This window comes from Branchiostoma belcheri, unplaced genomic scaffold (assembly GCF_001625305.1).
Source record: "Branchiostoma belcheri isolate BF01 breed outbred unplaced genomic scaffold, Haploidv18h27 scaffold239, whole genome shotgun sequence".
NCBI classification, from domain to species: Eukaryota; Metazoa; Chordata; class Leptocardii; order Amphioxiformes; family Branchiostomatidae; genus Branchiostoma; species Branchiostoma belcheri.
In genome coordinates this window covers 151372-175924 of record NW_017803842.1, presented here as the reverse complement: position 1 = coordinate 175924, position 24553 = coordinate 151372, and the positions used below count along the sequence as shown (strand labels likewise).

The following is a 24553-nucleotide window of genomic DNA, read 5'->3' as shown; positions in this document are numbered from 1 at the left end:
CATTTAACTGCAAGAGTTGTTTAAAGCTTTCTACTTCTAGTGATGATGCCCCAACTGTGCATAGTGGCAACGAGTTCCAGTATACGATAGTTCTGGGGAAATACGAGTTTTTGAACACCTCAATTCTTGGTTGATAACTCTGATATTTGAAAGCATGACTGTTTCTTGTTCTTTTCTGGGCTGGTATCAGATAATGCTTCCAAAGGAGGATGTGTTTCAATTTCAAAGATGTAAACGGAAACACATTTTTTTTAATCTTCTTAATTCAGTACTCTAAAAACCTGGACTTCTACCGTAATGCTTTAATTTGTAAAACTCGGCTTTGGGAAACACTAAATTGCATACGAAAATGCTAGATAAACTCCAAAAGATTTCACTGTTGTAGGGGAATCTACTACGATATGAATATGAATATCTTTCTCGTAATATGGTTTTATGGGGTCAATTGTCTACATTTTTGGAGTCTCGATGTGTTGTTATTTGGAGAGTGCAGTCAGATGAGTCTGGGGGCGATTAGCCTCTACCAGGCTTCGGGAGGCGGCTGGAAAAAGTAGAATTAGATAGCATGCCAGGGGAGTTGGTCCGCTAGTCTAGAGAGTACAGTTTGCCGCACGCAACTGTACTGTCTAGCGGACCAACTCCTCCGGTATGTGATCTCTTGATACTCTTCTTGACGAACCGCTACGGGGGACATGAGCCAAGGGGAGTAGGTCAACTCTATTACTATGTGGGGTCGTGTGGCGTAACGGCAGATAAGACTCGAGCTCGGAACCAAGAGGTCCCGGGTTCGAGTCCTGACAAGCCATCGATCTTGTGCCCTCGGGAAAGGCACTTTGCACGACTTTCCTCACTTTTAAAACTCAAGAAGTGAAAATGAGTATCGTCCTGTCCCGTATTTACATGTATCCTCTGCGTTGGCGGTGGCATAAAATAAGTTGATATCATAACTTGAGTGTGCCGTCGCCATGTCTAGTCATGAAATGCAACTGATGTTTTTGTATGTCAGGACTCGAACCCGGGGCCTCTTGCTTCCGAGTCGAGCACTCTTATTACCCCCGGGCTCAATTTCCCCGTAGCTGTAATTTAGACGGGCGTAGTGCTCTGGGCTACTGAAGGAAACCGGCTAACGGCCCTATACAAGTCTGGCTCCCAGGGTATGCTCCCCAAAATATAAACGTGCCGCTCCAAGAAGTTTGCGAAGGAGGCTACCGGACATCTTATATAGATTTAATCCGTAGATCTGCTTGCTTGTGAACTCATGTCCCGTTTGTCAAAGTTGCCAAACCACTAGTATCCACATCTTTCATCCATTCAAACAACCATAAAATAGTTTCAATTGTCAACAGTTGGAGTTTGGCACCACGTAACTATTCGCATTATGTCTTTCTTTTATCTTTCATAGTAGTTTAAAAAATCACAAAATTCATGTTATAAGGTAAATTTCTCACGTAAAATCTTAAAACAGCAATAGGCTAGACGTGTGTACCTATAGGCAAAAAGAACAACCACAAAACATTTACACAACATTTATTCCAATTTTGTTACTGGCTCTGTATAAAAATACACTGCTTCCACGGTCATCGGTAGACTATATATAGGAAATTGTTTGTAATTTTTAAATCTTGTTGTTACCGCACCAAGGATTGTACACATTGTCAACTGCACAGTGTATTCCACATTCAAGGGCTATTCCATCTACAAAGTTGGGCAGGGTCAAGAAGACTTTTTTTTTTCAAATCAAAATGGTTGAAAAGTAAACGTCAACCTACAAAATACTTAACTGGCCACCCTTAAAACCTTTGGAACTACCCAAGGATTTAGCTATACTTCTCACCACCACTGTATTTTCACTTGTGACAATTGAATGAAACCTTCCACATGTAACATTGCAGATTTTTTGCACACATGGGCCTCTATAAAGTTTTGGGGCCTCGATCCTTATACATTATCATATCTAGAATTTCAGAAAAGTAGACTATTGCTTCTACTAACATTACTACTAGCTGAATGTCTGAATTCTGAGACAACTGTGGTAAAATGCTTCTGTAGTTCTTATAATCACAACACTGTTCTATATAAGGCCACACCAATTTAATTTGTTGGTTCTTGGATTTTTTTCCTGAAAAAATATGAAGTGACAGGATGAAAAAAATAAAAATAAAAACAGGTCTAGGCATCCTATTATAGCCTCAAATGCTATGATACGAGCCATGAAGTAAACACAAAAGGCTGGATTAATATTCAAACAATGAATTTTGAAGTTTTAATGAAACCACTGCATTGATAGATGGAAAAACTGTAACAACTAGGAAGGACTTTCCTCAACTGTTGGGGGTAAAATATGAGCATTTTTAGTTGATTCAGAACCAGAATCTTTTTTTTTTCTTGCAAGAAGTCAAGGAACAACAAATTACATTGGTGCGGCCTAACACTGCTAAAAAGCAGGAGGCCCAATTGCTGGTGAAATCTCTAGAACTATAAAACACAGCAAAAAAAAGGAATGTGAAATTAGTGTGTCACTTCAAGCCTGAGGTTTGTTGTTTGAGGCACACGTCTGAGGTACAGATCACAGGCATTTGGTATCTTTTTTCGAGCATGTAGTCAGCTGCAATCTTTTCTTTACATTACAAGATTCAACATTATCAAGGCCACACCAATTTAATTTGTTGTTTCTCAGATTTTTTCAGGAAAAATATGAAGCGACAGGGCCCCCAAAAAAACATGCCATGGCACCCCATAATAGCCAGAAATGTTACAATATCAGTCTGGTTGCCAGACCCATAGCACACTGGACACAAAATATCTCATAATTAAAACAATAGATTTTGAACTTTTAATGAAACAAAGTTGCATTGTTGCATTAACAGCTAGGAAGAAAAGGACTTTCTTCAACGTTGGGGCGAGAATATGTCTTTGATTGAGCATTTTGCAAATTGGAAAAAAATTGACAGGGGGGAGTCCGAAAAACAACAAATTAAATTGGTGTGGCCTTAACTGAATTCAAACACGTTTTGTTGATGGCTGGAAATCATGGCTGTTACCAGTGATATCTCATATGGTTATACCTCAGATTACATAACATTTGCATATACATAGTGCAACTGTATAAGCAAACTTCAAATTACTCTTCAGTTAATCAAAGTATCAAACACTTTGATGCAGCAAACAAACTTTGGAGTTGTTTAGGATTCTTTAACCATAGCACTTATCTGAAAAGCTGCTCATACATAATTGTAGATGTTGCTTTGATACTGTGCCCACCATTTTGTTGGTCCTTTCAAATCATCTCATTTCTAAAATACATCTGCATTTCAAATGTGAAAACAAGACATGTACCTATTACCTACACAGGTACGTGTTCTATACAGCCAGTAAAGACTATATAGTGTCACACACCCCAATGCTATGTACTATCATATCTTTAAACTAAAGGTACATTGTACATGTAGTATCTACCCTGCTAGACATACTTTTAGTCGGAACCAAGAGATCACGATCCACCAAATGCTTAAACATGTACACTGTGACTGATTTCACTTTTTGTTAGAAAATTATTGTATTCTTCTCTGTAGTCAACACTCCTCTAAGAGAACTTTGCCTTTTAATTTCTTCTCTTACAAAAATGACCACATTATGTACTGTGCTGATTTCCATGCTCAAGTTAAACCCCTGTCACACATGGCCTACTACTGAACACTGCTGAACTCCTCCCAACCATGGTTAGGAGCAACATGAGCTGTGTACCTAAACCCACATTTAGGTTCAGGTCCGGATTCAAGTCCAGACATTTAGGTTCAGCTTAAGGGTCAAATTTGACTCACATTTAACTCAAATTTGATTTCATTCATATAGAAAGGTAGGCATGGCCTAAATCTGGTCAGTCTGCTCCGAATTTCAGCCAACTGGTGGTTAGGGGAAGGTTCTGTGTGTGACAGGGCTTTAGGTACTGTAGTTTTGTTGTTTTCTCAAGTTATGTGTCTCCACAGTTGTTTGTAGTGATCTACCAAACTGCGCACAACTTTGATAACAAATTACACCAAACAGCATATACAAGACCTACAGATAGTCACTGTTTATTGATGTACATTTTCATAGATTTGTTACTAATAATTCTACCTCTACATTTGTTACAAACATTCAACATATCTGTAGACATTCAAGTCAAGACAGAATAAAAACATTTTATGCTCATGTCCTGTACATGTCGTTATCAGACCTGGACTTTTGTTAACCAATTGTTCATTGTGTCCATGGAATTCTAGTTTTCTTTATATAATTCATTTCTCATTTCATTCTTTTTTTTTAAGAAGAAAGGTACACAGTGTTTGCAGAGGTATGGAGAATGATGATATGTCACATTTTGTGTTCTACAAAATGACATCACATGTAAATTTATGTACAATCTATAAACTACAAAATCCACAAAATCATGACCCAATAGAGTACCATTTTCGTTTTTAAAAAAGCCAACCTTTGATTGTATATCCTATGGCCTATCAAGTTCAAAGGACACCTTATACATTGTATGAACAAAAGGAACAATTTGCACCTATTATTTTGCAACATAGGAGGAAGCAAGTGCAAAAATGTTGGCAAGAAAAACATTGGCGATCATCTATACTGGCATATTAATCAATACACAAAATCTAATGTGTAGTAAATAACAAAGGTTGCATCTTTCAGCGACTAAATGTTTTAGTAAATGGCTTTTTCACATTGACAATGAGACAAAAAGAATATGGTAGATTGAAGTAAAGGTACATTGTACATTGAATTATCATTTTTTATTCAAAATCATAAATTTTGTGGACCTCCACAGCGATGAGTTCATAGATATTTGTACTATTGTAGTACATGAAAAAATTAAAGCTATATAAATATATATCTGGCATCTGGAACAGAGTTCCTTTGTGATTCTTCCAGGGATTCCCTACACATCTTTCCCAGGATGCCTTGTGCCCTTCCCAGGATTCCTTGCTGCCTTCCCATCATTCATACTCATCTTCCACAGCCTTCATCAGGCAGCAGGCGAAGACCATTCCAAACAGCTGGAAGTTAATAAAGACCATTAACGAAAGGTAACATGAACATATTCATCAGATAAAATAGGCTATAGAAACAAGTCTGTTGTGAGCAAAAAAAATGGGTAGATTAAAGAAGAATCTTCATAGTACAAAATGTACAATAAAGCATGCTCTGATTTTGCTCTTATTAGCAAACCAGTCTTTTACCTCCACCCCCACCAGATTCATTACAATGGAATTATATACAATGTAGGACATGTAGATCAAGGATGTCCTAATATAATATCCTTCCCCAGTGTTATCTGAAATAAAAGGGTATCATTAAAAGTGATGAAATGAGGCCGTAACTCAAAAACATTTTGTGGTCTACCCTTCTTGTTTGAGATCTGCCCTTCTTGTTGTTGTGGTCTTGTTGTTTTGATCTAGTTATGTAGCCATAACTTGTGGTTCACCTCTACTGCCAAGCTTGGACTGAACTTCAAATGAACCAGATATAATGCTGAATATGCCCAAACTTGAAGTAACATAACTACATGTACAGCCAAAACTTACCAACCTGCAGGGTCAGGCAGCTCTAGTTTCTTTGTGGACACAGTGGAATGCGTTGGAATGTAAGCAATATATATACATCGATTCACCATAATTTATTACACCTTAATACTGAGGACCACATGAGATTCATAGTCACTACCACCATATTTACACAGAGAAAGAAAGGGTGGTACAATATGTCATGATCATGAAGTAGGAATAGAAAGAAAACAGTGGATGAATCCAACTAGATGATGCAATGATAGATACAGTGTACATGTATGTGACTTAACATATGAAAAATATATAGCCAGCTGGCTCACCAAGAAAAATTGTGCTGACTGTGTGTGCCAAAAAATTGAAAAAAAAATATCCTGTTCTGAGTAGATTGTATTTCAAGAACATACAGTGTTTTAAAGTTGAACCCAACTGTGTGAGGTATGTATTATACCTACCTCCGGCTAGGGGAGGGTGGGCTTCAGTAGGCATAGTAGTCATCTATAGCTTTACAGTAACAGCAGATAAAGATGAGGCCCAGAAGCTGGGGAGGGAGCACACAGAGAAGAACAGCCACAGGTTGGACAACAGGCCACACCTTCTCAAGGCTGGGGATGAGGTCCCCCATGATTCACTAAAATCTTTTTTTTTTTCATCGAGAAAACTTTGAGATAATTCTTCTCAGATTTGGACATGATACAAACCGAATAGTTCATTTTAACATTTTGACCTCAACTCATTCCTTGATTATTGTGGCCTTAAGAAATGGGTGATATCTAAGATGACAGTAAGAAATCCATGATCAAAAGAATGTTTGCATTTCAGGTGTGTAATTTTTTTAATCACTCATAGACAATATCACAAGCTCAGTGGCATATTTTACAACAACCACTGTGCATTGTAAAAGAAAACTAAAACCTCTGTAGTTGGCTGAAAAGTGGAAGTTCAGAAGCAACTTTTCGTGTGGAAAAAAGTTGTAATTCTGATGACAAATGGAGATAGAAAGTTGAGAAATTGTGGTGACTACTATGTTGGAAATAAAGAATTGAAAGAGGTGGTAAGGATGAAATGCTGATTGAACAAAGTATGCACAATATCTACACAAGTTAACTTAATTAAGTAGTTGACACTGAAAAATTTATGCACTAACTCTCAACATTATTTCATTGACTAGGGATCCAACAATTTATCACACTGAAAAGGAAGTGATAACACTGCTAACTGTTATTCATTCTAACCCTTGTCCTGCAGAGCCCAACAATTGTTGTTTTGTACATACAGTACCATCTATATAGCACTCTGTATAGGTACGATTTGGGGACATTTCTCGTGCAATGCATCACACCGCAGCGAAACGCAATGAATGTGGAAGTAACTATGCCACTGCAGGGCAAAAAAAGTGAGGGGTCTTTGACCCAATTAAGGCATAAAATTATTGAAAAAATATTGTGTAAAAAATGCCAGCAGGACAAGGGCTAACTAGAGGACCATTCTGTAGAAAACAGTGCACCATCAAAGTCAGCATGATCAGATAAGGATGCAAATGATACATAAATGAATAACGCAAAGTCAAGCCGGGGTCAGTGACCTACAGCACACCTACCTGTAGTAACCCCACACCAACTCCTACTCCTCCCAGGATCCACACCTGTTCCTGTACCCACAATTCCATACTGGGAATGCAGCCCTGAAAAACAGTAGTACATTTAGATTATCATAAAAATTCATCTGCGTTGATAGACATAGAAAAACGTTGAACTTTTCCAACACACAATTTACACAGAGATGAAATTTTCAGCGACCAATCACTTCGGACAATATAAACTCCCTGGCACTTTTGACCAATTGCTCACGTCATGTATCAGTAACGTCTCGTTTGAATAAGGTCACGTGTTTGTAACCGTAACTCTGGCGAGATCACGTTGTGAAGTGAACAAGGTTGATGGAGTCAACGGAAAATTTGTGGTAAGTCCCATTTCTGTACTCTCCAAGCAGAGGTTTGGGTTTTGGGGGTATTTTAGTGTGTTTTTAGGCTTTTTTTATTGGGGTTTCTCTTTTGCACTGAATTTTTTTTTCCACCAAACCCAACCTCTGCCGGCAGTCGAAAACTTCAATGGGCTATAAAACTAATCATTTCAACACATTTCAGTCGTTCTGCAAGGAGGTGTGAACCAGACACATGAATAGGCACAGTCAGCAGGAGGCGTATGGCCCAATGAATGCCTTTTCGACTGCCTAGAAGTGTGATAATCCACCACAATAAAATGGATATCCCTAATGACAGTTTGATGGTTCCCGGGGAGGGGCACTATCGCCTGTTTTGAATAGGTTTGCCCCTCCCCGAGGTGAGTGCCGGCAGAGTTGGGTTTGGTGGAAAAAAAAATTCAGTGCAAAAGAGAAACCCCAATAAAAAAGCCTAAAAACACACTAAAAATACCCCCAAAACCCAAACCTCTGCTTGGAGAGTACCATTTCTGTAGTCTTAGAGTGTTGGAAGTTAAAGCTGAGTCTTTATTTCATAAGGCTGCTTACTTGTGTGAAGATTTTACTGATGTCTGCAGGTTGCCCAGGTTGTCCCCGGTTGCAGCCAGCTTCAGTCTTGTCCCTGCAGCAGGACACTGGGACAGACGTGTTGGCCGGAGCCTTCCCCTCCTTGAAGTATTTTGTACTCATCCAGTCCACGTAGCTTCTGTCTCCACAACACTTCATCTGAAGAACACAGAAAACTGGCTGAGACTTAGATGGCAAGTTTTGAACTTCAAATATCATAGTATGAAGAACTTGGAGCAAGAAGAAATGCATGCTCACTTTAGGATTTTGCAAGCAGAAATTCTGAAAAGTGTGTCACTACTTCCTGTGTTTTCTTATTTATTACAATTATTCCAGAGCTATGCACATGTCTGGCCTAGTGAATCCCTCTCCTACAGCCAGTAAAAAGCCCGTCACACTTTCAGAACCTTGCCCTACCGCCAGCCAAACAGTCAAACAAATTTGGCTGAATTTTGGGAGCAGTCTGTCCAGATTTAGGCCACACCTACACGTAACTTTCTATAGTAATCCAACGACATTTGAGTTAAATTTGAGTCAAATCTGATCCCTGAACATGTTCCGAACAATGCCGACCTAGTCCCAAGCACCAGGCAACCATGGAAACTCCTGTCCACATCCAAATGTTTCACATATTTTGAAAGATTCAGTTGGCGTAGCTGAACTATAGGCAACTCCTAACCATAGTTGTGGGGTTTGGGGCAATGTTCGAGAGGACAAATTCGGCTATTTGTGACAGGGGCTTAAGAGAATAACTTGTCTCTGCAAAGATAACACAGAGGGGGGGGGGGCATTACTCTGAAACAATTCTTCGTCTATGTACTCACCTGTTCCTGTACCAAATTTTTTTCATAGTATACACACAAGATGATGCCTTGTGTCTACAATGTAGCAACAGCAATTGATATTGACAATAAATGACATGTTGAACAGCTGCTGTGCATGTACCTGTTCCTGCATGCTGTTGACAGCGGCTGTGACAGCTGGGACAAACCCATAGTTGTTCTTGATGGTCCTGTTCATATGACTGTCCATCCACGTTCTCACCTGCATAAAAATGCAATTACAGTACATTCACCAAAGGTTATACTATAGGATTGAAAGTGACTACTTGTCCCATGGACACTTCTTATCATGTACTGTAATTCCTGACTTTTTCGTGTTTTTTCATGTTCACAGTTTTCATGGTCACGGCTGTACCAGAAATTTAATCATTCCATTAACAAATAAAGTAATTTGCCAACTTCCTTTTTTTATGCACCTGCTACCACCTCTACTCCCCTGCTACCGTGAACATACGAGTGAATTGCTGTACTAAGTCAGTTTGGTTCAGTTCACTTAAAAAAACTTTACTGCATTCTTAAAAAAAGATTTCCGACAACTTGGCCAAAAACATATGGTCTATCATGTTTACACTGAGTTTATAAAAAATCTGAAACCCTTTTAGAATTACTTCTGGTTGCTGTCCTGCTATGGTAAACCAATGACCTTATTATTTATTGCACAAGATAAATCCTTGGTCTTGCAGTACTGCATTTTGCTGCTAGAGGGCACTCTTGCTTGGTGAAGTCACTACCATCAACCAAGTTAAGATGGGACTTTCTTTTACTTACCTCGTCGTGGTAGTAATATGCCAGAATCCCAGCTCCCACTTCTCCAACAAACACCACTATCAACAGGAAGAAATACTGGAGGAAGAAAGAAACAATAATTTAAACTAATTTTAAATAAAAGTTGACACAGCTTGTCTGAGTTTGGTGAAAACTGTGTACATTTCTTGCATGTTAATCAGCCTGTTTTGCCAAGAAGTTACCCGGTATGTTCAAATTTAATGCCAGGCCTTGAGGTAACATACAAACAATCTAAACGTATGTTCTTGACCAATGTCAAAGCTGGCTGATCTACATGCAGGAAAAATTTAATGCATGCTGTTTTCGTACACTCGCATGTGGACACAGTTTGTGTATCATCAGGTTACTGTAAAGAAAAATTTTATCCCTATAATCCTTTTAGATATCAGTAATTAGCAGTGTATTAGAAATTTTGTTTTCCAGTTTGTATTTCCAGCTCAATTCAGTGCGTGGGTCATAGCGCACACTGCGAGGCTGTCAAATTTTTTAATTGAGAAAAAAAAAATCACTACTCACTACGTATACCACATCAGGTTTTTGCCTGTGTAAATTGGGTCTAAGAGCACCTACAGACAGATGCACATTTTTGTAGGCATAACAGTTATGGCATCCAGGCTAGATGGTTCAGAGAAAAAGAATTCTGGCACTTACAAATCCCAGCATGCATTTGGACTCCTGGACGGCGCCGCAGCAGCCGAGAAACCCGACGAGGAAGACGAACCCGCCGACACCGATCAACGTCCAGCACACGATGGGGTAGTAGTCTATACCCAGCAGGGGGTCAAAGGTCGCTCTGTCGATCCGCATCCATATCCCGATAGCGAGAACTCCGCCTCCAGCCACCTTTGGGATACAAAACATGGTGGAATTTATGAGAGTTCATCCGATGTGAGAAGTAGCGACTCCTGCATGGCAAAGTTACCCACACAATTCAAGTTTGTTGACTGGGCTCTCTGCAGGGACTTCTAACTTAGCACAATGTATGTAATTGTCATGAAAGTTCAACCGTGTTGGTAGTTACATGTACATGTTTAAAGGTAAAACTTTTGCTCCAACAGTCTACCAAGGAAGACCAGAGTGACCGGTCGTGAAAGCTCTAGGTGAGAACATTTCCCTAAAGGCTTTTTGTGTTGGAAAAAAGTTTTACCTTTAAACAGTTTTTTTTGGGTCAGACATCCCAACTTCAAGTGACGTAAAAAGTACTACTGGGTATAATTTTCCAACCACCAGGGGATAGTAAAAAATGTATTTGTGATCTTTGTGGACCACACCGCTCTGAAAAGTTATAACTCAAGGCAAAATTTCCACATGATTCAGAATTGTCGACTAGTTTTCCTAAGGGGCTCTACATTTTTTGTCAGACATCCCAACTTTGAATGACGTAACGAATGCTACTGGGAATAATTTTCCAGCCTTGTTTCATCAAATGTTAATCTTCACCACATTGGAAGGTGCCGGGAAGTCAAGGATGCCTGAAAGATAAGAATTTGTGTGACGTCAGCAGCAAACTCCCATCACATGTGAGAATGTGAGATGCTACCAACGGCTTTGGTTCTTGCTTTCCTGTATAATTGAGGCAATAGTTCTTTAGCACATTGGGAGAACGTACTGTGTGCCTGCACGAAACCCAAAATATATTATACATAGCACTTTTACTGATCATATTTGTGTATATAAAGTTGTTGTCTGTAGTTTTCAAATGTTGTGTCAGAAAAGATATCGTCTGCAACAGGCAAAATTCTGATGTAACAAAACATCCAACATGTTAACGGAAACCGTGGTAAAAGTTCTACTGAAGTGCTCAGTTCTTTGTTACCCCAGTCTCAGTGCATGAATGCTGGACACATCTTGAAAGTTTCAAAAGGTTTTATTTTCTACCAGAAATAGATAAATACACATGCATGAGTTAACTATGACATCAAACATTGAAAAGTGTGAAGAAGCAAAGAAACAAGTCAAATACATCATTATTTGTTCCTTCCTCAGACTCTTCCCTTCCTTCCTATGACAGGATGTCTGGCTTCTTTCTGGGTTATTTACCTGCAAATAAATCATTCCACCATCTGATATGACAGAAAACATGCACAGGAATCACCCTTAATCTCTGTCTTCCTTTCAATACTTCTGTAGATTCATTCACATTGGTCACTCAAACAGAAAACAAAGAAGCAAGTTTATTTTACACTTAGGCCACAGCAAGTAATTTTTATGGATGACATCAGCGCGCATTAGCTTTCGTCTGATTTTGGGGGGAAAAAAAGAAATTTTGTTGCCTTCTGACAGTGGTCAACATGCCTTCTGATGTCTGCTGTCATGCCTGAAGGTGGATGGCAGATAACTATGAAGACAGGAGACAAGAAAAGACTGTGAGTCAATGTTTCGTTTTTACTTTGATGCAGTGATATGTGATGCTGGCTGTGTATATGTGATGTTTGGAATCCCACTGAATCAAAACCATTTGTACAATGATTGAGTCAAAATTTAAAAATGTAGGAACCTTGTTTTTACGGCCGGTCTTGTTTTTTTTTCACACGCTTCCATTAGATTTGGAGTCTGTGGAGAATGTTACTTGCTGTGGCCTTAGTTAGTTAACCTGTTACCAAGGCTCAATCAAAAGACGAACTTTGCACCTGCATGATGTCTGCAACTACATTTTTTTATTGTATCACTAACTTGAAACATCAGTTGGTGGCACTTGAACCACACTGTCAAACACTCATAGTAGTCATAGCCTCTACCAGGCTTCAGAAGCAACTGGAAGCAGTAGAAATTGGCCAAATACTAGATAGATAACATGCCAGTACAGTTGGTCGGCTGAAGGAGGACAGTTTGCCAGTTTGCCCACTCTGAAGCCTGTCTGGGGTTGCCTAAACAAACAGTTTAAAAGTAAGGGCCTAGGCTACTGTAGTGATGCTGATGATTTGGAAGTGCTGATGAACAGAGAGACTTCCTTAGGGTGTGCTATGTTTTATCTGGCAGGTAAACACCAGAGACTTCTGACCCTCCCAGTTCATGTGACAGAGTGTGAGGTACCACAGGTACCCACTTGTACCAGGGGAAGGATTAACTGTTTGTGTTCAAACTTCATGTTTCCTTCAGCAGGGTTACATGTTACTTCCTCTGTGACTCATCTCCAGGAAGAAACAGCCCTGTGTAGTTCTTCCAGATGTGTCCAGCAAAGGTACAAATTTTTACACACTGGTAAAAACCTACTGTATGAAAATTGAACGCAAGATTGACACGTCAAGAACACATATGGGACATCCAGGTAATAAGATACGCCAAAATCAGTTACTCAAGCAACTGGATATGATTTGGGGACTGGCCAGACGTTTCAGGTAGCATCCACTATCTTCTAATTCTGTCAGCAACACTGTCACAACTCAGTGTCACATTGTCACAATTCTCCAGTGTCACTGATGAAAGGTGGTGGATGCTACCTGAAATGTCTGACCGTTTCCAAAATCATATCCAGTAGCTTGAGTATCTGTTTTTTTGCGTCAACAACACATGTACGGACCGTACTCCAGCCCTTGAGGTAAAGGACAATCGTACATCAAACCAGACCGATTTTTACACACAGGAAAAATTTCCATGCATATATACGCAGTTTTCATACTATCAGGTTTTTACTCATATGTAAATCAATATGACATGAAGGTTTCAACAAAACATTTTTTTACAAATCCATACGCACAATGTATAATTGGCTCAGTCCTACATTATGTAGCCCACATGAGACAATCTGGCAGCAGCTTGCAAGTCTCCTGTAGCTCACACAGGGAAACTCATTTGTCTGGATCCAATGAATTAGTAACATCTGTGTGGGGCGTACCAAATTTGTGCAGGGCTCCTGGGAGGGGGTGACTTGAGTTATGATTCTTATAATTTCTGTTATTGGCTCCTATTGTAGTACCCAAGGGTTTGTTACTATGGTTAATTATATGGGTGTATGAGTTATACACATCATCACATACACAGGTGAATTGGAACTAAAGTAAGAGCTAGAAGGGCCAGACATTTGCTTGCAAGCAACTACACCATATTTCACTCCATCTCCCTCACCATACAAAAATGTATCTCACCTGTGTACCTGTGCTATGGAGTGAAATATAACAGTAGGCTGGAACAGTACGAAAACTGCATACATAAAATTTTTCCTGCATATAAGTTGGCATTCGGATCACACGCCAGCCCTCCAGATAAGGTACAACAAAGCAGGTCAATTGACATGTAGGAAACATTTGACGCATGCAGTTTTTGTACCATCAGGTCTTTGCCTGCGTGTAAATCAGGTCATATGTGTGCTTGAGCCTGGTGAGAAATGATGTTCCTGAGTCATTCCCAGCCTGTGGTGCCAGGTACACTGAGTTACTCCAGATGTACAAATAATGACTAACACAGACTTGGGGTCAAAACCTGCAGCAGGGTCCCAGGTTGTAAAACTAGGACCACAATGCTGAACCCCAGTAAACCTGGTGTGTTAGGCCGAAAGTCAGTTATACTGGCTATACAGATACAGATACAGAACCTCCAGTGTCTTTCCATCATTTGACAGAATTTTGCTGACATGACATTATGTCTAAAATTAAGATGATGGAAAAAAAAAATCACACTGCCTAGAATACTTGCTGAAATCCATTATACACTATTGAAACCCTATACAATATGAACATTTGCTGAGCATAAAGAACATAAACCTGCTGGAAAGGTTGCAACTAGATCATATTTTCTGCAGAGACCTACTGTAAATTCTACTGTCTAAAAGTTGGCGATTCACTACAAATCATCATGACGGGAAAACCCTCCTTTCGTATTACTCACAAAAACATGCCCAGTTATTGCAGATTTCTTGGCAGATGGGCATTATTGGAAGAAGAAGAAAGGTTGAGACACTTGAGCAATGTCTGTATGATGTAATTATGGACTTACCCAGAATATGAAGTTGAAGATGAAGAGGAGGTACTTGACACATGTGAGTCCACACCCCATGTCAGCTGGTGTTCAGAGTTAACAAATGTTCCTCAGCATGAACAGTTCTCCTACACCAGGCAACCTTCTGTCTTCAGTAGCAACTTTTCTGTGCAAAACAGAAACAAAAGGACGTCATGATTAATAGGAAGATCATTCAGATACAATTTACATGGCAAATAGCGGACCATAGAAAGGAAAATAACATACAAATGCCAAAAACTTATTGAGGGGCACCATGTGTGCTGTATTTCATGTCTACTTATGACTTACTTACAATCACATACATTTCTGGGGCTTGAAATACTTTTTTCTGCACAGATGACAATGAAAATTACCTGCACCAGACAAGTTTTACCTGCACCACTCAGACTTTAGGAAGTATAAATCATACTAAAAACTGTTCCGAAACCTATCATTATTTCTTTTATACTTAATAGGTGGTTAGCACTGCAGTCAATGCAGCAAATAAAAGTCCACATACACCTACATGTAGTGTATATACAAATCTAGTACATGGACCACTAGACCCGTGCAGGTAGACATCAGAAATACCTGCACATATACAACTCCAGTTCTATTTGTACTAACCTGCATATGTGGTATTTTGATTTCCTAAAATGTACATACAATACTTCTATCATCAGTGCTGAAGCTGTGTTGTAAAGACCACCTCTTGATGGTTATAACAGGTTGTCGTTTGAACTCAGGGATGGCCCTCTACCTGAGATAATCCCCAACGGAAACCAGTTATTATCTAATCATTGGCATATCGCCTGTCTAGTGGCTCCTTACAAAACAGATCCCGAACACCCTTAGGCTTTCCGTTCTAATCAACTAATGACCTTTCTCACTTCTCACTCACAAGGGTTCCCTCTGTCTATACTTTGAAATCAGACAGTTGCATTGTTGTGCAAGAATGACCTACTTGTCAGGAATATAATATATTCCCTACAAGAAAATGGGGCATATGAATTATGATAGAAAGGTCATAATCTTTCCCACCAACCTTTGCTTGGAAAGTAATATATTAGCTTCAGCACAGCTCATAAAAGTCATTAATTTTAAGTACATATTTTCTGCTTACCAGTCTAAAAAAACTGCCTAAGAAGACCACTCAGGGCACCAATAAAATCTGATATATGAGGACAGGTGGTCACTTGTGTTGATGAGAAAAATTACTAGAGTCTAATAATAAGGGACCACCAAACAGTGGTCATCACAGGGCTCGAAATACTGGGTGCATGTGCACGTTAGTGCACCCAAATTTGGAGCAATTTTTTTCTGTGGGTGCACCAGTGCACCCAAATATTTTCATCAGTTTACATATGTAAAGCTGTAAAATATATTACTAGTATACAGCATATTTTTAAATTCTATAAGTTTCAGAAAAATTATAAAATCATTGTAGAAGTACTTTTCTTTAGAACTGAAACATAATTTTGCTACATTCTTATTCTATTTTATATGGTGCATCCAGAAAACGTTTTGTGCACGCAATTTTTTAGGTTGGGTGCACCAGTGCACCTATTCAGCAAAATGAATTTCGAGCACTGGGTCATAAAGGCCAGGTGGTCCTTATGTACCAGTATAACATTTTCTGCTTGCTTTCATTTGACTAATGTATGATTTAGATAATGTGTGATTTGGAACAAATCATAATCAAATGCATTTTTATATGGTACACCATCATTGGCAAACAAAATGGTATCCCGTACCCAGTAGACTAGAGCAGAGACAAATATGAAAATCAAAGAACCCTTCAGCTTGTTCTCATCTGTTAACAGGTAGGTCAGAGTACATTCATGCATGAAATTGTCTGGCAGCATATGGAAGCTGATCATATACAAACCAGGCAGGAGAGGGTTGGGAGAAAATATGCCCTACTTGCATCATGATTAGTTTCTCACCGCAGAAGCAATGCAATCATTAGTTTCTTAGGCCACACCAATTTAATTTCTTGGTTAATGGATTTTTGTAGAAAAATAATGGATCGGGCGGGCGAAAAAATAAAAAATAAAAACAGGCCTAGGTATCCTATTATGGCCGAAAATGGTACGATAGGAGCTATGAAGTCAACACACCAGGCTGGTTCAAAATTTAAACAATGAATTTTGAACTTTTAATGATACTACTCCATTGAAAGATGGAATAACTGTAACAACTAGGATCAAAAGGACTGTTTTCAACTGTTCAGGGCAAACTATGAGCATTTTGCAGTTGATTCTGAATTTCTATTTTTATTTGCAAATCAGAAAAAAATGAAGCGGGCGAATCCGTTAACCAAGAAATTAAATTGGTGTGGCCTTACAGAAATGTGTATGGGGAAGGGCTGGTGTATCAAAAATGACTCAACATGTATCTCTGTCTAAATACAATCACACATTATAAGCATGCAATGCTCAAAATAACCAGCCATACCTGTAACACTGACAAATTTTGCCTGCACCACTCAAAATTTAGGAAGTATGGATCATAATAAGAAATGTTCAGAAACCATTGCCCTTATTTTTTTGTACTTCATAGCAAGTAACGATCAATGCAGCAAATAGAAATCCACATACACCTACATTTGTATGTAAATCCTGTACATTGACAAATGTAGGTTAGACATTAAAAATATCTGCACAGTTCCAACTTAACCTGCACTAACTTAGGTACATATGTAGGTGGTAGTTTAATTTGACCTCTGGCATGATAATACAGCATGAAGTAGCAGCTAGAATGATGAAACAATATTTGCAAACAGGGGGGTAAGGTTTTCCAGGATTCCAAGACAATACGAGCGTTCGCCATGGTACACAAAAAGCGGGTGATGGTTGGTTGATTTGCCTACCGATAGTTTTCATATGTCTTCAAATAATTTACATGTATATCATGTAAACAGTGATCGCTTATATAGTAAAATATAGAAAACATACTATAGCTTAAAGTCCTTGAACTACCTCCTCCTTCTCCAGTGAGGTTTCCAAGCCTGCCATATATATTCTATTCCAAGAAGTAGCTGATGAAATTGTTATGTCTACCTGTACTCCTGCTATCCAACCATAAATGGATTATAGAACAGGGAAGCACATATGGTTCACAATACAGTCATGCCACCAGGGAACACCCGCGGTACTTGGTCATGCAACTGGTGTCTAATCTGGCAAAATTTTTTATAGCTTATTAAGTTCCGCCACAAATCAATTGAGGCTGGAGGAAACCACGTAGAAAAGGGGGGTGATGGATCTGTCAGGAAAAGATGCACTGTCAACATTACACTGCTTTAAACATTCCATATCAAAAATGGAATATTCCCACAACATTTTAAGGCATCCAATGCAATTTCAGGGTGGCAAAGCTAGAATTGCAAAGTCAATTTTTTTATGTAGTAATGTAGTAAAAATTGATGTACTACATGTAATGTAGTAAAAATTGAATCAATCCTTAAACATACATGTAGCATACTGATATCTGTGAGGTAAAAATGCAATGTTACTGATGGAAATCAGTTGCTTGTTATATACATGTACTGCAGGCTGGTTCTAGCTATTTTTTAATGGTACCCAAATATAGAGGGCTTGTTTTGAGGCTATTTCTAAATGCTTCAAGTACAAAATATTGATAAAAACTTGCTAAGAAATAGCAGTAAATGTCAATATCAGACAGATTTTCTCATCCTGATTTTTTGTTTGTTTGTTTTGTCGTCCTGAAATTGACTTGGTTTCCCTTTAGATCTTAGTTAAGTTTTGGGACGGGAGGGCAAGATATCTTCAATAACTTCCTTAGATAATTATGTAATACAGGAAACGAATCCTAAAGGACAGGATGGATAAGAAGGCAAAGGGTGGTACAATCTAACAGAGTAGACAGATGTGTACAATAACATTCAGGATCTCCACATGGCTGTGCAGACAAACTGCCCTGCCCTGGATATCAGCCAAATGTGAGAGAAGATAAACCTTATGTGTGATATGATATGTCTCTGCCCTGTGCTGGCTGTAGTGTTAGTGCACAGATAAACCTATAATGGGATGTGTCTTGGCATGATAAGACATATGTATGTGGCGTCAAAGCATCAAGGCTTTCCGGCTTGGAACAGATAACGAGAATTCTCAGCTCGAAATCTAGCAGAGAACCCTATTTGTAGCCTCTACCAGGCTTTGTGACTGAAGGGGCTGGAAAGAGTAGAAATTGGTCAAATAGACACATGATTTGCCAGGCTCTGCGCTTAGAAAACAGTTTGCCCATATCATCTGTCTATTTGGCCAATTTCTTCCCTTTTCAGCCGCTTCCCGAAGCCTGGTAGAGGCTACGGCATATGTGCTCCGTTTTATCTCCACTCTACCTTCATACTAAAACTTAGTGTTAGCAGTCATTTCAGACTAAATTCTTCCATCTCCTCAATCTCAGTATCAGAATGGCTAATAAGGGCATAGATAGAAAAATGCACTTTGGAATGACACGTGAAATACTAAAATACCTTACCAATGTGATCTACATTGAATAAATGTATCAAATAGAAAATGCTACCTTGGAGTTTGTCCCTCCCCTTTCGGAAATGGTTCCACCCTATTGGATCTAATACAGGAAGTAGAACTGACACATAGTTTCATTTGGCGGCAGATGATTTGATTACCCCATCAAACAAGGCCACTGTACACTGGGGCGGGGGTCGAATTAGTGTGGCAAATATATGTGTCCCAATTATGGGAAGTCTTCCAGGGACTACAGAAATGTCATTAGGCAATATCACAATCAATATTGTGTATACTGGGACAGGGTGCTGAGATTACAAAATCACTAGTAGCTAGAGATATACAATTCTCTTGACAAAGAACACTGCATTTAGTGACAAATCAAGACAGGTTGTAGGGATTCTTTGACAACGTTAGCAATCTTTTATGATGATCAATCATTTCATAACTCTCCGAGCAGAAGTTAGGTCTGTTTTTAAATTTTGTTTAAACATTTTATTGACCTTGGAGAGTACCATCGAGTCATAATATCTTCTGTCAGTCTCTTTTTTTCTTGTGTCAATTTCTCTCACTGGTAATATTTTTACTTTTATCTTTCACAGAGAGATCTTTACTAGATGCTAACAATGACATCCCTTTTCCCTAGAACTACCAACATACCAAAAGTCATCACTATCCAGAACTTCTTATCAATCCAATATACTAACCACAAATATCTGGAATGCAAACAAAGAGACACATCCGACACGATACCTCCATTTTCACGGAAGTAACAGCGGACTATCCCTGCAGTGTAATCCTGTGAAACCAGTGCAGATTAGTTTTGCTGAAAGTCAAACCTGGGTACTCACTGACAGGTCTCCTGTAGTCAGGGCAGACAGGGCCCAGCTGCTGCCGGTATGTAAGGTTACTGTATGTTGTACCTGAGCCAACTGAACTGGGACATTTGGAACCTACCATCACAAACCCTATAGGAGAAGACCATGTTTCTACTAAGATCACAAAACCCACTCATTATGCAGAATGTGAGATTATTCAATATCCACCTGCTTTCAAAGAAGATGGAACCTACCTCATAATAGCAAGTGTAGTAGTAGTAGTTTAAGTGTAAGTTTTTCCTACCGTGGCCGACAAGTACAAAATTTTACACCGCAACTTTTGGTGTTTTACACCGCAACTTTTGGTGTTTTACACTGCAACTTTGGGTGTTTTACACTGCAACTTTTTCTGTGTTTTACACTGCAACTTTTGCTGTGTTTTACACTGCAACTTTTGCTGTGTTTTACACTGCAACTTTTGGTGTTTTACACTGCAACTTTTGGTGTTTTACACTGCAACTTTTGCTGTGTTTTATACTGCAACTTTTGCTGTGTGGAAAACTTACACCCCTCCCCTTTTATAATGGACGGTCCCCCTGTCAGGTCAAAGGTGACAACGATGGCATGCAAACTACGTCCTCGTAAAAATTAAAGTTTAAATCAGAGTGTGCAGGTATATTATCCATATTCTTCAATCTACTGCTTATCCTTGTAACCAGTGCAAAGTGCTGACTTACTAAAGGATAAAGTCATTGGTTGGTCCAAAGTAAAATAACTTTAACTTAATAAGTAGTACGACTTCTTTGATAAATTTGTTGTGACGCATGGCAGCAAAAAGCAACATAATTTGTAATCACTGGACCTGGTCGAAACATTTTTCAATTTATCCCGATCTATAGGCCAAAGCTAGAAAAACCTTTAGAAAAAAACTAACGTCACAACGTAGCCAAGCTTTTCCTCTAAAAAACTTATGCACGAAAAGGATAACTCAGTCGACGTAGTTTGCATGCCATCGTTGTCACCTTTGACCTGACAGGGGGACCGTCCAATATAAAAGGGGAGAGGTGTAAGTTTTCCACACAGCAAAAGTTGCAGTGTAAAACACCAAAAGTTGCAGTGTAAAACACAGCAAAAGTTGCAGTGTAAAACACCAAAAGTTGCAGTGTAAAACACAGCAAAAGTTGCAGTGTAAAACACAGCAAAAGTTGCAGTGTAAAACACACAAAGTTGCAGTGTAAAACACCCAAAGTTGCAGTGTAAAACACCCAAAGTTGCAGTGTAAAACACCAAAAGTTGCGGTGTAAAACACCAAAAGTTGCGGTGTAAAATTTTGTTCTTGTCGGCCACGGTATTTTCCAGACAGTAGTTGTCTGTTTCATAGTATCATTGTATTATTACTATCTTTCTATTATTGTGTATTATCATCTTACTCTGTGAAAGCAATTAGCCTTCAGGCTTGACTGGAGCTATATATTTCCCTTTACGAAAAGAACAGAAATTATGAGGCTAGAAGAAAACGGTACAACCTTGCCCAACCTGTACTGTTGATCATGAAAAATAAATGATAAAGGCATGTCATTCAACTTCAAAAAGCAGACACTGAATGCCTGCACTCAACCTGGATTTTTCACGGTTTTCGTTTGATGCTTGCTTGCTCAATGTTGCATCAGAAGTTTTCTCGCTGTAGGTGACATCTTTGACAACACAACATTTGGAAACTATACAATGGGATGTCATATATTATATACTTAAAACCTAGATAGAGACGATTTGCTTTGTACAATACCATAACCCACTCAATCTCCATAGCAAATTGAAGGTTTGAGTCACATCTGATAAATTCCTTTGCTAATCTAGCTTGCAACGCAAAAATGACAACATTTTTCATATCCCGACATCCTAATCAAAGCCATGACTAAACTAGAGGTCGGAGATCTCATGTCTTCGTCAGAGGTACATCGTTGTAGAGAAATTAACATGCGTATTCTTCACTCTTATTAACAATCAATTTGGTCTAAAGAACAAAAGAATCTCTGTACTATTTTTATGGTACAGAACACCCTAAAACGGTTTGCTGCAGATTATACAGATGCGTCGTCACCCGTTTTAGCCCCCCCCCCCTACGTTATTTGAGTTTGGACTGTTACTGGAAAAAAAACGTTCAAGAAATTCTTACTGTGTTGAAAGTGTCACGACAGCGCCGCAAAATATAACAAGAGAAGATGTTATAAAGGAAAGAATCAAAACAGGGTGACTACTGCTGTTTTGTTAATTTGTCTTTATGACAAATAGAAGACTTGTTTCTTGTGTTCTTTGTGTCCTAACATTTGTACTTCTACAGTTAGTATATTCCAAATCTAGGCATCTCGTTTTTCGGCCCTTCGTGTTTTTATTGCGCGCTTGCCTTAAATTTAAGGTAATTAGATTTAAGGTCTCCAGTGGACGTCATCCATAGCAATTACTTGGTGTGGCCGGCCGTAGAAAATAACCTGACATATGTCCAACCTATCCTCCCCCTGCTGAAGGTATAGTACAATCCCTCAATGTAACGTCATTTGATCCCATCCCATTATGGGGTTCCCCGGCTATATCCAGCTGTCGGCTGTCTCCAAGCAGATGTAGGTGGGGGATTTCTAAACACAAAAGGTCCTATTACGGGGACATAACGACCTCCACGACTCTCATCTTTGAACTCAATCTTGGAGACCACCACAGTAACATGCCTATCAAATTTCATTAACTTCCATCCACACATACAAAAGTTATCCTGCTCACAAGAAAAATTAACAAAATGCCCCCTGTAGTCACAACGAAACCCCCCACGAAGCTCAGTAACGAACTTAACCTTGGTCCCGACAATAGTAAGCACTACACCAAGAATTATAATCAACATTTTACAAATACTTGAGTTATCTTGCTAACAAGCCACAAACACAAAAGGTGCACTAACGTGACGCACGGACCCCCCACGAAGCTGAAACTTGTACTTGACTTCGGGCCTCAACAGCGGTAATCTGCCTGCCAAAAATCATGGACGTCGAATGATGCCTTCCAGAGTTATAACGCAAAATCCGCAGTTCCCCACACTCCGGCGAGACAATTTCATAGTCCTTCTGACGAAGACAATAAGGATCAGTAAGAAAATACTGTTGCTGTCATCTAAACAATTAGCAGATGACAAATGTGACCTATCAGCTGCTGACTCTGTGTGTTTTCATTCCAGGACATCAACCCTGGCTTGAGTAAAAACACCTGGGACAAACAGGACTGAGGAAAAGCCCTGCTCTGAATCCTACAGGGACACTGAAGTTTTGACCTGGTTTACACACAGGCAAAATGCTTGCATGTGAAAAATTGCGTATGGAAATTGCGTAAGAAAATTGCTTACGTAAAGTTTTCTCACCGTGTAAACCGGTCTCAATTTGCGTACACAATTTTTGTTCGCAATTCGCGTACGTTACCTCTAGGGCAGGCGTACGCTCAGCGTGGAGTCTGTGTTCCTCCCAGCCTCATGTAATGTCGATGTATAAACAGAAACGAACATACGCTCGTGTGCGTATGCCATTTTAGTACGTAAAGATTTTGCCTGTGTCTAAACAGCGTCTTTGGCATCTCCTCTCCAGACATCTAGATAAGCATCAATACTGACCAATCAGCTTTGATTTACCTTCTCCTGATTTTACATGGAAGGCAAGGAAGGGGGATCTTCTCAAAGGTGCAATGTATCAGGTCATCAAAGTTTTTTCTGTCAATACAGCAAAATGATTATACAGATTGTGGTTGTAAGCAACCACTAGTACTTGTACCCTACCAAATTTAACAATTAAATAATTATCAATAACAATTGAAATTAATGCAATGTCATAGTCATTGCTGAAGATGACGGACAAATAACACCAAATTAAAGAACCTGAAATGATTAGATCATGATGGGAATTTTTTATTATCATTTTCATACCATCAATCAGAAGAAATCTTGCAGTCAATTCACTTTCACACTCCAAATTACAAGCAGGTATCTAAATCCTATAGGGGAGAGACAAGATTGCCCTGGCAGATGTTTTTCTGACGCTGTCTACTTTGAAGTGTAATGGGGTGAGAACCCTGGAAAAGGTGCCTGAAGGGTATATGGAGAACGTCCAATCATCTGGCAGACCTGAGAGATAAGATTAAGAATGAGAACCCTGTAGAATACAACATGCTGGCCTAATCTGTAGTGTCTGGACATCTAAGCAGGGGCCTGAGGATCAGGATGAAGCATTCTGGATAAAACACTAGCAGCATGGAACCTTGAACACCTTGGCAGAACATATTGAGCCTGTGCGAAACCCAATGTTTTTGTGGTTTTCGTTGCGTGTTTGGTCAACATAAAATCAGAATTGTGCAGACAATATCTTTTCTGATACATTTGAAACCCATAGATCGGATGTCAACCTTAAATAAACCAATTCAACATATTTTAATGAGACGTTAAGCTATGCACAATATTTCACAGGTTTCACCCAGGCATAAAGTGTAGATTTGCCAAATTGTTAGTTTATTTGCGGGCAGTCCAAAAAGCCTGATAAAATCTA

The 24553-nt window shown here is 39.2% G+C and overlaps 1 protein-coding gene and 1 pseudogene across 2 annotated transcripts; one reads left to right on the top strand and one right to left on the bottom strand.

The window, feature by feature from the left end:
* The window catches only part of LOC109470878, a 170831-nt pseudogene that overhangs the window by 10418 nt on the left and 135860 nt on the right, over positions 1-24553 (top strand).
* LOC109470887 (CD151 antigen-like) lies at positions 4447-14807 on the bottom strand. Of its 2 annotated transcripts, XM_019769978.1 has the most exons (8): positions 14663-14807; positions 10382-10573; positions 9713-9787; positions 9048-9146; positions 8085-8261; positions 7156-7239; positions 6011-6096; positions 4957-5048 (listed from the first exon to the last, which is right to left on the bottom strand). In XM_019769978.1, exons 1-7 carry the CDS (start codon positions 14720-14722, stop codon positions 6034-6036), a joined length of 750 nt encoding a protein of 249 aa, XP_019625537.1. In that variant the 5' UTR covers positions 14723-14807; the 3' UTR covers positions 4957-5048; positions 6011-6033. The 2 variants fall into 2 exon arrangements, with proteins under 2 accessions (XP_019625538.1, XP_019625537.1); XM_019769979.1 differs by lacking the exon at positions 6011-6096 and having other exon boundaries at positions 4447-5048.